The 14,291-nt window shown below is 36.8% G+C and overlaps 1 protein-coding gene across 2 annotated transcripts in view; it reads left to right on the top strand.

The window, feature by feature from the left end:
- Positions 1 to 2: 2 nt before the first annotated feature.
- Positions 3 to 14,291, top strand: part of LOC136845091 (Bardet-Biedl syndrome 2 protein homolog) — a 27,340-nt gene continuing 13,051 nt past the window's right edge. The window contains exons 1-7 of one of the 2 annotated variants that reach the window (XM_067114922.1): positions 3 to 198; positions 3,085 to 3,218; positions 3,774 to 3,998; positions 5,414 to 5,602; positions 6,587 to 6,769; positions 10,258 to 10,386; positions 10,932 to 11,025. In XM_067114922.1, coding sequence (XP_066971023.1) covers positions 192 to 198; positions 3,085 to 3,218; positions 3,774 to 3,998; positions 5,414 to 5,602; positions 6,587 to 6,769; positions 10,258 to 10,386; positions 10,932 to 11,025 — 961 coding nt within the window. In that variant the 5' untranslated portion in view covers positions 3 to 191. Of the gene's footprint in view, positions 199 to 1,208; positions 1,319 to 3,084; positions 3,219 to 3,773; positions 3,999 to 5,413; positions 5,603 to 6,586; positions 6,770 to 10,257; positions 10,387 to 10,931; positions 11,026 to 14,291 lie in introns of those variants that run through there. The other variant, XM_067114923.1, reaches the window with a different exon arrangement.

Here is a 14,291-nt window from a genome sequence, read left to right as displayed (position 1 = left end):
GCGCATGAGCAGACCTACTCTATAGTAAGACCTACAGTATCACACACCTGCTCAGAAAAGAGGTCAGGTCAGTCAGGGATTGCCCCTTCGAGGTGTCCTGGTAAGCAAAAGGATCTCTCTGATACTCGCCAGTCACCTGATATGGCTCCCAAACACAACTTGAGACCTCTGCTCGAGGATGACGTTTGAATATGACAGGTAACTAGCTGAGCAGGGCGAGTGATCCAAGTTTCTCAGGCTGTCTTGTTTACAGGTGCATCAGTTAGTGTCTTCCTTGATTCTTTAATGGGCATACAGTTGTTTGCAGTGACTGGAATACCAGTTAATCATATTTGTGATAATTACGAGCAATTGCAGTATGAAAGAGACAGGTGACCAATCAAAGTTCCATGTGAGTCCCAATATATAAAAATTAACAGTTGTAAATCTGACTACAGGAGAGGAAGCCGCGGTAAACCAGCAAATTTTATACAAGATAAGATGGAGTTAACAGCTTCTCGGATGTTTTATGTGTACCCTTTAACTTCAGAAAGGCATGGAAACGAAGTTCGTGACATATAAACTTTAGATGCTTGTATTTCCTACTTACAAGAACTCCTATATAGTTCTACTGAACTTTTATTTTTATAATACATATATATTATATGTGGATCCGAGTCAATGAATAATGCTTTACCGTAAACGTTGGCACGGGTAAATATAAGTTACCCAGATATATTATTAGAAAATGTAACAAAAGTAAGCCACAGAAAACGTATTATATTTTAGACCATCACCAGCATATTTACAGTATATCCCACTTTCCCATTCATTATGACATTCTCATTTCATAACAAAGAAAGCAAGATGTAAGCAGTTAAACTCTCACTCTCTCTCAGGGCATTATTGTTAAATCTATCATTACTACTGTAATACTAGACTGATAAACGGTGTGTGCATCCCATTTTTGCGAGTTAGAGAATTTTCAAGTTCACTTCAGGGTCTAGTGTTTATTTTGTAGCCTGTTGTTATGGTTGATGTTCGTTTTCTCTATGCTTAATCATTTTCACAAAACTTTGTTTTAATGTAATGAAATTAAAAATTTACCATAAATTTATTTTAGTATATAAAAAGATAATTTTAAATTGAATTATGCTACGCAATAAAAAAAATACAAGAAAATCGCCTACCTATCAATGAGATCAACTGAAGTCGAAATCAAAGCATGCGAACAAATGACATACCATCCCAGGTAAACAAACATTTGAGTGTCTAGTATTTGCAGTGGAAATATATTCTCCTAAATTCATGCAGACAATCGTGAACTACCTCTTTTAAGGCAAGTATTTCTTGAAATGGCTTTTTAAAAGATCCACCTACCAGTTGAAGGTAATTTACAGTATCCTGACATTATATATATACAGTATATGTTATAGAAACCCTGTACGAAAGGCTAGTCGAGTCAGGCCGCAGTGCCCTATTTTATGTTAGATACCTAAGGAGAATGTTAGGTTAAGATGTTTTAAACATTTTTGCAATTTTTAGCCAAAGACTGACCGTAGAACTAAGCAAGAGCTCCTCATCGGGCGTTACTTTGGAAATTGATTTTTCATATAGGCTAGTTTTTTGGTTGTTTATTAAGAATTTACCGTTATTTTTTGTCGGTCGACTGTAATTAACTTGTAATTAACCTCGGAAGTTGTATGTTAGCCATTCTGGAATGCTATTGCACATACACTGTGTTATAGGGGAGCTTTTGGTAAAAAGTGGAGTTTCCTTTGCCGGGGGGTTCGGGGGGCAGTCTTTCTCCCATCCTTTCTAAAAACCTGCGTTCCCTAAGGGTTCTCAACCATGTTGGGTAGATATGAGGTTAATAATAATTGACCGACAATAAACAGCACCGCCTCCTTCATCAGCAACGCTGAAAGTATAGGAAAAATCAGTTTCCAAGGTAATAGTCCGTGCAAAGCTCTTACTTAGCAATACTATCCCTTTGGGTATTATATTAGGTAAAGCTTGGGACTGCTACCTACCCCTCTGGTTCGGTAACTATTCGTTTACATGCTAAATGGGCACCATGTTTGGTACCAAACCCTTGGGGATGAAAGTAAAAACACAGAAAAGATGGTACATATAAGCATGAACAAAAAACATAAATATAAGCATGACAAAAAACATAGTTGTTAAATAGCTTATTCTGGTTGATGACTGGTGGGAAACAGCTGTATAAAATTTTTAACCCCCTAAGTAAGCAGCATCTCCATATTTTTTGGGGCTAAATCTGTAGATAATAAGACAGAAATACAGATAATTTCCTAAAGTGCAATAACCAACCTATATTAAAAAAGTTACAAAATATTTTCATATCACTGAATGATCTTGTTTATTCTCAGTCAGTTGAGATTTTGACTCTTCACTGACTGCTGATATATTGGACCTGTTACCCTTTTGTTACGCACTCGATTGTAGTTCTAATGTATGACATCATCATACCCTGACAAATTAGGCTTGGTTTTTGTTTATACTGAACCAGTTGACCAGTAAATCTCCACCAAGCAGGCACGATGGGTAAAATTCGGAGTAATATTTTTTCACTTCAGAATTAGTCTAGTTGGGTATTTCCTTGGTGGTCAGTTATGTATTGGCTGTTTAGTGCTGGACTTTTACAAACTTTTATGAACATGCTAAAGTGAATTTTATTTTGTATATTAAAAAATTAGGCAATTTTGTGCTGTTTGACCAAAGCCTTAATGTAATTTTATTTGGAAATAAAATGGCCCACTTTCTTACCACTTTGGTTGAATGCATGCTCAAAAATTGACCATCCTGCTGAAAGATAAGTGGTTTTAAATTTTAAATAGGGAGATTTTTCCTGATTAATAGGCTAAGGCATATACTGTACAGTGAATTGGCAGGATAATTTATCATCCCTTCCTTCTACCATGGCAGTGCCTTCCATGATACATTGCGAGGTTTTATCTCATCCCTTTGTTCCTGATAATTTTACTTAGAGTACATTTGCCTTTTCTGCTAAGTATGAGTGTATTTACGTATTGGATATTTATGTTACGAATGTTGTTTTGACTGCATTTTTACCCTTTTCAGGTGTATCATCCTTCAGAATGTTAATTCCTGTGTTCACATTAAACCTCAACCAGAAAATATTACCCGGAAAAGTAACTGTTGGAAAATATGATGGTGCTCATGCATGCCTCACAGTTTCTACCACAGCTGACAAGGTGAGTCATAAAGCTATTCCCCTTTCTGTGGTACATAAATGTTAAGGAGTTGTATGATATGAGACTGTCTGCTTAGCCACTGAAGGGCCTATGTTTTTTTTAAATACTAGTACTGTAGTAGCATTTCAACAGTTGGGTGACACCTTGGCCACCCTACTAACTGCCATTGTTTGCAATGACAGGAGAAATTTAAAGTGAGGTTCTACATCATTTTTCATTCAAATTTCTTTTATGTTCTGATAGAAGATTTTTTATGATGTAATTTTATAATTAAGATATGGTAATTACATATGAAAGTTTTTATTTTTCCTTTTTAGAATTTTTCATATATTAGGATTTTTATGTTTTCTCACTTTGTGCCACATGGTGGTTCTGAAATTATGATCTATATCGTTTTATGTGAGAAAAATTGAATGCTGTTCTATGGGAAAATGAGTTCATTCATTTTCTTTATTAATAATACATTTATCTTTGCAGTTCTTCATTCTTCCTTATATCTGTTTTGTCTTCTCAAACGTAAAAATAAATTTATTCTATTTTCTTATATGATTTCAGGTTCTTGTTCATAATCCTCATCAAAGACTTGGTGTGTCAGGGGGACGTATGTCCCTAAGCCAGAGTAGCACGGAGACTTCATTACTCAACATCAATCAGACCGTTTCTGCAATTACAGCTGGCCGCCTTGCTGCTTCGCAACTATATGATACCTTAGTAGTCGGAACTCCTACCAATGTTTTGGCTTATGATGTACAGAGCAATGCTGATGTATTTTATAAAGATGTAAGTATTGAAACTGATTTGCTTTATGAGATCATCTGGTCAATATACTGTACCAGAATTATTAGATGGCAATTATTGTCTGTTGAAAATAGTGTGGTCAGGACAATATTGGTTTGTTTATTTTTTTAAGCAGGAATACTGTATAATACTGTGCTTGATATTTAATGCCATAAGATGATGCTAATGACAGAAAGAGTGCCAGATAATTGCTTAAATTGAAGAAGTAATGATTTGTGATAAATGAGACCATCCCTTTTAAGGAGAGGAAGTCTGACCTTGACTCTTTCTGTGTTTGTGCCTCTTTGGAAGCATTTCCTGAACTACTAGCCATGTTAATTCTTGGAGCCAGCTCAGTACATACATGGAACATGTTCATGATCATACTAAGAACGTGATATTCAAAAATCCAGTGAGCAAAAGGGGTAGCATAATCAAAAGAAAGAGCAGAGATAATAGTGGAGTTTATAATAATAAAGTAGAAAAGTCCCTTGAGGCAATCTTCCAAATTTCAGAAGTAAACAAATCAGCTTGGTGGAGTCAGTACACTGTATAGGGCAAAACAGTCCCCCAACTGGACAATTACAGTGATGACAGTTAATTATGAGCCAACTATGAAATTAGGAAAGCAAAGAAAAAAAAATTTAGGGAGAGAGGAAAGCATTTTCATGAAATCTAACAAGTGGCTTTTGCTTTCTAATCATCCTGTCTGGCACTCTGGAGAAACTGGGAAAATGTCAAAAATGGAAAGTTTGCATGAGTGGACCCTCAAGCAAGGTAGCTTCCTTCTAAGGCTATGGGGGATTGTTACAGAGGCTGTGGCACAGCCCTAAGTTTGAGACCACTTCAGAAAAAACAGTGTCAAGAAATAAGTACAGAAACTACATAATGAGAGGGTGAGAGAGAGGTCTACCACTTGAAGGGGATTTCTCACCCTCCAGAGTGTGGGATCATGTGACTTTATGTGTTTGCAGTTGCCCATTGTAAATTCAAGAGCCAGACAGTCAGGGAATAATTGCCTCTTGTTCAAACACCAGAGAATATTATTCTAAACAGGAATGACTAAAATTAATATAAAACCAAAGTAACTTAGATGAAAATTGCAGAATCAAAACAGCACCAGCTGGTGTTTAGACTCACTTGTAACAATTTGAACTATAATTTCTTAAAACAGTCTTCAAGTAATCTGAATTTGAAAACTGTTGACAGAAACATAAACTTGAATCTGTTTTTTTATTTTTGTCTTAGGAAAATATTGGTATTAATTTTAAGTTATGTACATTAGTGTAGTATACTTTATGTATTGTTCATTTTTGTAAGCAGTGTGCTCAAGTTTTCATAGCTTGATAGTATTTTATGGTAAACTGTAAATAACCATGAAAAGAAAACTTTGTACATTATTATATTTTAATCTTCAGGTCGCTGATGGAGCAAATGCCATTGCCATTGGCCACTTGGGACGTCATCCTTCACCTCTGGCTCTGATTGGTGGGAACTGCTCTATTCATGGCTTTGATGCTGATGGGCGGGACCCATTCTGGACAGTCACAGGGGACAATGTCTCTTCCCTAACACTAACCGACTTCGATGGGGATGGGGAAAATGAGGTAAGCTACAAGAGAAAGTACAGATAATGGGGAGAAAACAGGGAAACATTGACTGAAATAGTATTGAGGTTTAGGTAAATTTATTGCAATTATAGCCATCATTAGTCCAGTAGTCTTTGTGGAAACCTTTGTTGGTTGGATTTAGGTTAATTTTCATTGCATAGTAGGTTTTTAATTCTCTGCTGATGCTGGTACTCTGATGCTGTACTGTATATGCATTAAAGTTTTTATGCATGAGAAAGAGTAAAGGAAAGAGAATGAGAGAGGAAAATAAAATACAATGCAGGAGCATGTGATAGACAGAGAGAGAGAGAGAGAGAGAGAGAGAGAGAGAGAGAGAGAGAGAGAGAGAGAGAGAGAGAATGATGCCAGTCTTTAATGATGGAGTAAGCTAAATTTCTCTTATGTCTCTTATAAGATCTGAATTTTTAGATCTGCAATTTTAGTGAATGCTGGGGTTTCCAGGAACTTTAGTCCATAAAAAAAGGACTGATTGCATATACATCCTCCTTCTATAAGGTCAGGCATAGTCTCGTAAGGAGAGGATTTATTTGAATTAATTTCCAGTGTCAAGAACATTGCACAGTGTTGTGAATGATAACAGTTCTTGCAACCAGTGTTCTAATTAGCAGTCTTTTGGGTGTTGTTATCTGATCTTCACAGTTTCTTTTACAATACTCAGAACCTTAGTAGAAACAGTTTAAATTTCACTCTCAGTAAGGAGCTGGTGTAATTTACTCTTTTGAGGATCATGTTATGTCAATTTTTCTTATTATTTTGAGTACTCCACTATCATTATTGCATGAAAATGAAAGTCTGCGCTGTACTTTTCACTACTGTATTGAAGTTCATTAAAGAATTCTGATATACCTGATTAGTGGTTAGGCACTGTAATTATCACATATCAAAATTGGTATTCAAAAGTTTTTCCTGTAGTCAATAATGTTGCAGTTTTTTCTAATTTGTGAAAACTTTTTTTCACAGCTATTGGTTGGTTCAGAAGACTTTGACATTAGGGTCTTTAAACATGAAGAGATATTATTCGAGATGTCGGAAACCGAAGCAGTGACTGCTTTGTGCCCAATGCAAGGTTCCCGCTTTGGGTATGCCCTTGCAAATGGAACTGTAGGAGTGTACGAGAAAATGGCGAGATGGTGGCGTATAAAGGTTTGATATATATTTCAGTATTGGCTGCAGTAAATGAAATTACGATAGTTTTGCCACAAACCCTTTCCTTTTACGTGGCCTTTTTGCTACCTGTGTGAAAACCCAGACACCTGTCTTTAGTGGAAAATGAATGACTTCTTAACAGTAGGTTAGTGCAAGCACGTGTGGTTCCTTTAGGTCCTCAGGTGCAAACTTTTTCATTTCTTGTTTGTTTGCAGTTGACAGTCTTCCTTAGAGTTTTTGAGACTTGTAAGACTGATATTTTTCTTCCATGTTTCATTTCATCCATTCCCAGCATTTTTTTCCTTTTCATTCTGTACACATTGACTTCAGAGCCTCGATGGCCAAGTCGGTAGAGCAGCAGCTTTGGACTTCATAGAGGTCTGTGGCGCGGGTTCAAATCCGCAGCCGACCGGTCGGAGAGGCGGACACTTTGCTATCCGTGTAGACACCCCGGGATTATGTACGTAATCAACGGATAGGTTTGCTTAAAAGCAAATGGGTGTTACAGACTAATACACACAAACAAAGCCACTCCAACATCTCCTAAAAACATTACAGACACCTGACACGTCTCGAACTGTCGACCTAACCGCTCAACTCTCCTTGCTGCTGGAAGAAAGGGAGCTGGTTTGGTACGATACATGTACATGCGCTACCGGGGTCTAAGCGATGTCAGGCAGGGCAACCGATCGAGACTACGGTCTACCCCAAAGCCGAATCAAAGTCCTTCAAAGAAGGCATCGTTCTTACCCCATACAAAAAAATGGGAAAAAGCATGTTAGAAGAAGAAGAAGAAGATGATTCTGTATACATTGACTTCACAACACCTGATAAAGTCAGGTGACAGTGATTATCCTAAATTTTTGTTATTTACTTTCAATATTTTCATCTGTAATATTCCAGTAAGATCATTTGTAAGTAAGCTCATCTCTTTTATGTTTCCAATGCCTTTGGACTTTTTTATTTGAAGCTTAGACTTTTGATACTGATACCTGTTTCGCTAGTTAAACAGAGTTAATTGTAGGTTTAAAGTTTTCCAGGTTTGGGGGCTTTTTAGTGGTGGTGCTAACTGGAAAACCGGTCCTTAGCTGTATAGTTTTCTAGTGTTATCAATATCCACTAGGTTTCTGTTATTTATGTTTTTGCTTGTTACCATACCCTTCAGTTATTAACACTATCCCTACCCCCTCTATGCCCTTACTACATCTTTCTTAGTGTAGCCATGTATATGAAATTAACTGCACTAAAAGGCAAAGGTGCAAATCAAAACGTACAGGTGCAGATGGATGCACTCAGCAAGATGGGCTAGCTGAACATTGTGCATAGACTGGCTCAATGAAAGTGTTATGTTGATGAGCTTACTGATGAGGAGGAAGATGGGGAAGAAGCGGGTAATCAAGTGTATTGGGTGTGGGTGGATAGAATTTACTCATTGAAAGGGAAAGATGAATGTTGTACAGTACAGTATTGTTCCTCCCAAACTCATTCTTACCCATCCAATTCTTGAACTAACACATTTGTGCTCTTTTACCTGTCTCCAGTGTCTTTATACTACAAGTGCTACCATTTTTCCAGCTTCACTTATTTTACCCCTAGCATTACACTTTTCAGCTACTAGCAGACACTATCGCTCTTTTTTTCATTTCCACACTTTTATGTACTGTACTGCCTCTTCACTGTAGTTTTCAAAATTCCCTTTAAAACATCTTTAGTAGTCCAAGCCATAGTATCATATTCCTCCTCTGCTTCTTTGCCTCCTCTGCCTTTGATTACTTTTCCTCAGCATTCCATTGTAGTGTGCCAAGTGGGATTGGTCTTCAAAGTCTCTCTGCTATTCAGTTAAACAAATTGTAAACCCTTTATTCAGACTCACTGCTTTCTTCAGCAACACTAAGAAAAGTAGCAGGTGTGGAAGTAGCAGGAGAAAGGCCTGTTGTAATCCATGAATTCAGTCCAGCAGAAAGTGCACAAGTCAATGAGAGTGGACGGTTTATTTCCTAAATATATTCATGGTTTCTCCTACAACTTTTGGTCATGCCAGAGACCTCTTCTGTTAAGTCTGTTAGTAACCTTAGTCCATTTACATATTCCATTGTGAGTCAGTGTACAGTGGAATATGTTCAACATACTTTTGAAATATTAAGAAGAATAAACTATTAGTCTTACTGTGATAACAGGACTTCGTAAGCAAGAGAATTATCTCCTCCGGTGGGCGTTAGGTTCTTTAACATACTCAGGACGGGGCTGTCATTTGACGGCAGATGCAACAAACAAAGGAGGGGAAAACAACAAAAACAATATAATGAGCTCAAAATTAATTTATTTACAATATTTACAAGTGAGTCAGGTCTGGTAAAAGATAAAACCATAAATACAAGAAAAAAACCAAAAGGCAGCACTAAACAAAATCAAGTTAAAATAAACAAAAAAGTAGCTTTAAAAAAGAGCAAAAATAAACAACAGCAGGCAGAAAAAAAACCAAACATACGTCCTCCATCGGGGCACCAAGACAGCCCTCAGCTGCACAACAGGGAACCAGCATGGAGACGAACAGGCGCTGTCATGATGAGCAGCTCGTGGTCCAAGAATGGTCACCTCCAAGAATGGCTCCAATTTGCTGCTCATAAAGACCAACGTCGACTCCAAAACTGCCTGCTTTGAACCTTGCCCTACCAGACCCGACTGATGAAAGAAAAACGGCAGCTCAGCAGAAAGTGCACAAGTCAATGAAGAGCGGGGGAACCAGCAGTTCCCAAAAACCATCATTTCCCACCTAAAAGAAAAAAAAGATTATTTTTTTTTTTCATGGTTTCCAATCCAAAACAGACGCCCTGTCATGCCATTGTAAGACCTCTTCTGTTGCAGGTCTTTAACATACTCAACGGGGCTCATGACTAGTCCATTTACAAACAAAAGGGAAAACACAAAACAATATAATGAGCTCAAAATTAATTTATTTACAAATTTTGTGAGTTGGTCTGGTAAAAAGATAAAAACCATAAATACAAGAAAAACCAAAAGGCAGCACTAAACAAAATCAAGTTTTAGCTTTGCAAAAATAAACAACAGCAGGCAGAAAAACCAAACATACGCCCCTCCATTTTGAAACAGGGACAAAAACCCACCAACCAGAATACCCCGTTGGAGACGCCAGACAACGCTGTCATCAAAGATGAAACTATATGGTCACACTCCAAACGTGCTCTAGTTACTGTGATAACTGCTCACTCGACCAACGCCGATCAAAAACTGCCTGCTGTGCTGCCAACCTTTGCTGCCCTACCAGAGACTGACGAAAGAAAAACGGCAGCTCACCGACGAGAACATCAAAACAAAAAAACTGAGGTAAGGAGGCAGCAATGAGCGGGGAACCAGCAGTTCCCGCAAAAACCATCACTTACTGACATTGAGGATGCCTTATACTGCTCTATATATATAAATATTTGGCAGGAACATTTGTAATAATGTTAATTTCCTTTTTGCAGTCCAAAAATCAAGCAGTATCCATCTTCAGTTATGACCTGGATGGTGATGGCGTAGCAGAGCTCATAACTGGATGGAGCAATGGCAAGGTTGATGCTAGGAACGATCGCAGTGGCGAAGTAGTTTTTAAGGTAAGATGAATGCAATACTTTATTTGTATTCGACTTGCGGTGTATGTTGTTCCTTTATCAAGCTTCAGTTTTTCTTATGGAATGTCTCAGGAATTTTCCAAGTAATGTTGTATGATTTGTGTGGATAGGTAATGCACACTAGTAGTTAGTGTATAGATTAAAAAGAGAAGTAGCAAAAAGGAATTTCTCCTTCTCTCTTTATTGTGTTGATTGCAAATTTTATTTATCATCAGCAAATGGTGTCTCAAATTACAGGTTAATTTCTTGGAAATTTAAATGCCACCCTGACTTTGCTGGTTTATGTTTATATAACATTTGTTGAGAGTACAATTCATGACAACCATTTTGATCCTTAAATTCTTGATCCACCACTGAGATTTTTACATCTGAATGCACAAGAAACATTGGGCTCAACAGTATAGATAGTTATAATGACTGCTGGTGTGGTCACCACTTGTACACTGCCTTATCTCTTATAAGCAATAGTGCAGTCTATGTCTATTTACTTGGAATCATCATCTCTTTATGTATATTTTCATTTGCAGGATAATTTCAAGTCTACTGTTGCTGGCATTGTGCAGGGTGATTATCGTATGGATGGCAAGAATCAGCTGATTTGTTGTTCAACTGATGGAGAAGGTTGGTATATCTATCCAGGTGATGTTTTTTATAGAATTCGCAAATAGTAAAAGTTTTCTAAGTACTGTAGTTCTTTTTCATTCTGGAATGCACATAAAGTTATGCAAAAGATTAAAACAGGAAAAAAGTAACCTTAGGCAGAAATGTAAAACAAAAATTCTGACTTGGAATGCAGAAGTAATGAAATATTACTGAAAAATATTACCTTAAAAATACAGTTTTTAAAAGCTGACAACTTTTTTTTACACAAACCCATTACTATTCAGACAGCCCTAAATGTGCACCACCACATTTTCAGAAGAAAACTTTATGAAAATATGCAACATACCCATTCAAAATTGGCAAGAAAACAAGCCCTAAAATAGCTTTTACAGCACTGTAATACTATAATTGAACACAGCTGTTGCTCAAAAGAGTGATACCATTTTATTTTACAGGCACTCACTAACAAGTAACAGTTTTTATATCAAAAACAAAGCTGGTTTTATTATGCCTGTCACATTTTCAGTCGACTCCATTGGTAATGCACTTTACATTTTAGTTAGCAGCGTTTGATTAATTAATAGGCCCAAAAGCAAACGTTCCATAGACTAAACATGAGTCAGCATACTGTTGGCTTGTCTAATTATTCATTACTTTCTTATAATTAAAAACTTACAATGCCAAGCAAAACACTGGCATAAACAGCCAAATTGAGAAACGGCAGTTTGCCAGAGTTGCGTTATAGTTATTGACATGTTAAAAACTTGCTGATTCTCATGATGATTACCATTAGTAAAAATAAATTTATTTTTATTAACCCTTCACACAATGGAGAAGTTCTAAAGAAAGTATAGCACTGAATTTAAGCTGTGGGTGAAAAAAATTAATAACATGCAGGTTGCAACCGTTTAGGACTAAGCAAAAGCACTGTCTGCGACTGATGAAATGAAATCACCTTTACTCAATTTAAGATTTACTGCATTGCTAACTACATGTAAAGATAAGCTGCATTTTTAACCCAGCTTTGAATATTTAATGCTAATGGCATCATCAGCTTTGAATATTTAACACTAATGGCAATGATGATGTCAGGTAAATACAATCAGCTGATCTCTTTTGAGGATGTAAACATTGCTAGAATGCAAATGATGCATGATAGCAATGCTCATATGTTGTACTGTGATAATATGACAGTAATACGAAGAATATAATTGAATACATTATGTAAAGTATGTTTTATTAAAATTATCATTATTTTAAATACAGGTGTACTACTGTATTTGACTTTTGCAAATGAATAACAGCTTAACCAGGGCCAACAGTTCATACATACTTTGTATCTCAGGTGTGATGCAAACCTCTTAAAATTTAATTAAAATTTGTTTCAGAAAGTCATATGATACAAGAATTTTCATATGTAGTGGATTTGTAAATGGCATTATACAGTATTTCATCAATCTTAACCCCTTGTGGATGGGTAACATACATATATGTTTACATATAGCTTTGTGGTGAAGTCTGGGTGTTCAAAATTTCGCACCATTCAGTTTGAAAGAATTTTGCGGGAAAAATGTTTCGATCACTTCCATGGGCTATAATTGACTTCTGGCAACTCACATGGCCAGTCTCTAGTAACTCAGTAGAGGACAGAGAGAGATCAGTCAGATTTGAGATGTCGTAGGAGAACCCAGGATATCTCGTAAATATTTTACAATAAATATGCTCGGTTCCTCATTGGACTGGTCGCTATCGTTCTCAGCTAGCACTCTGCTGGGCCCGCGTTCGATTCTCCAACCTGCCAATGAAGAATCAGAGGAATTTATTTCTGGTGATAGAAATTCATTTCTCGTTCTAATGTGGTTTGTTCCACAACAAGCTGTAGGTCCCGCTGCTAGGTAACCAATTGGTTCTTAGCCATGTAAAATAAATCTTATCCTTCAGGCCAGCCCTAGGAGAGCTGTTAATCAGTTCAGTGGTCTGGTTAAACTAAGGTATACTAACTTTTTAACTTAATAAATATGCTCAAAATTTTTTACTAATTTTAGTTCTTATCTGTTATAATATTGTGTGAGCTGGAATTATAATTTTGCAAATTAAAAAAAAATGTTACATAAAACACTTAAACATGGTAAAATCAGCATGTTTTTACGACTGTCTTGTGTAAAAGAGGCCCCACTCAGGGTGTGCTTAACATATATTTAGCCCGGACTGTGAGGGTTAAACCTTTACGACAACACTTTACCTTCCAAAAAGAATTTGGTTTGTAGAATATTGGATAAGTTATTGTAAAGCAGTGAATAAAGATCAGAATAACCTCTTTCAGAGTATCCCCTTAAGGGTTATAGTGCCATGAGTGTACTTTATGCAGAACACTGTAGGCATTACAGTACTTAAGCTTCTTTGCAGCCTCCCCTTTGGCCCCTAGCTGCAACCCTCTCATTCCTTTTGCTGTACCTCTGTTCAAATCTTTCCTCCATCTGACTTTCCACCCTCTCCTAACAATTGTTTTATATTGCAACTGCAAGGTTTTCCTCCTGTTACACATTTAAGATCTTTTTACTCTCAGTTTCCCTTTCAGCGTGGAATGACCTCATAGGTCCCAGTGCTTGGCCTTTGGCCTAAATTTTATATTCAATTTCATCTTTCAAAGCACAATGCATAATACAACCAGATGAGTGTCTTTTACTAAATAAGTATGACTCTGGACACTCCCTAGATTTATTAAAATTACAGACACATACTGTCAACTTTATAGATCTCCATTTGGATGGAGTGATCTGAAATAATACATGTATTTCATCCTCAGCCTAAGGAATGTAAAACATTATCTCTTGTAGGAACACATACAAATATAATGTCAGGGATTCTTAGGTTTTCTAAGTACAAACAGTGACTTTACTTGGATCTCCTTCCAAAAAGACACTCTGATTGGCAAGCTGCAACCATTACTTTAGCCAACTTTGGCAGTGAAAGAACTATTAACAGTGGTAAGATGGAGGGTATCCTTCTGTTTCTGGTATTCAGGTACGATGATTGAAATGAAAGGTCTGTATTTATGGAACAGGAATACTTGATATTTTAAACTTTGCATATTTATTGTACAGTATATATAATATATATAGGCAGTCCCTGAGTTAAGGCGGTCTCAACATAAGTCAATCCGCTCTTACAACGCTTTTCAAAAATATTCATAAAAAACTCGTCTCTGACTTAGGCGAAAATCCAAAGTTAAGGCAACGTAGGCTGGGTACTAGTTTCTGAGCTCCAGCATGTAAATAAGTAAG

This window comes from Macrobrachium rosenbergii, chromosome 13, assembly GCF_040412425.1.
Source record: "Macrobrachium rosenbergii isolate ZJJX-2024 chromosome 13, ASM4041242v1, whole genome shotgun sequence".
In the NCBI taxonomy this organism is placed as follows: Eukaryota; Metazoa; Arthropoda; class Malacostraca; order Decapoda; family Palaemonidae; genus Macrobrachium; species Macrobrachium rosenbergii.
Note: the sequence above shows the minus strand (reverse complement) of the source record. Positions and strands in the feature narration are given on the sequence as shown.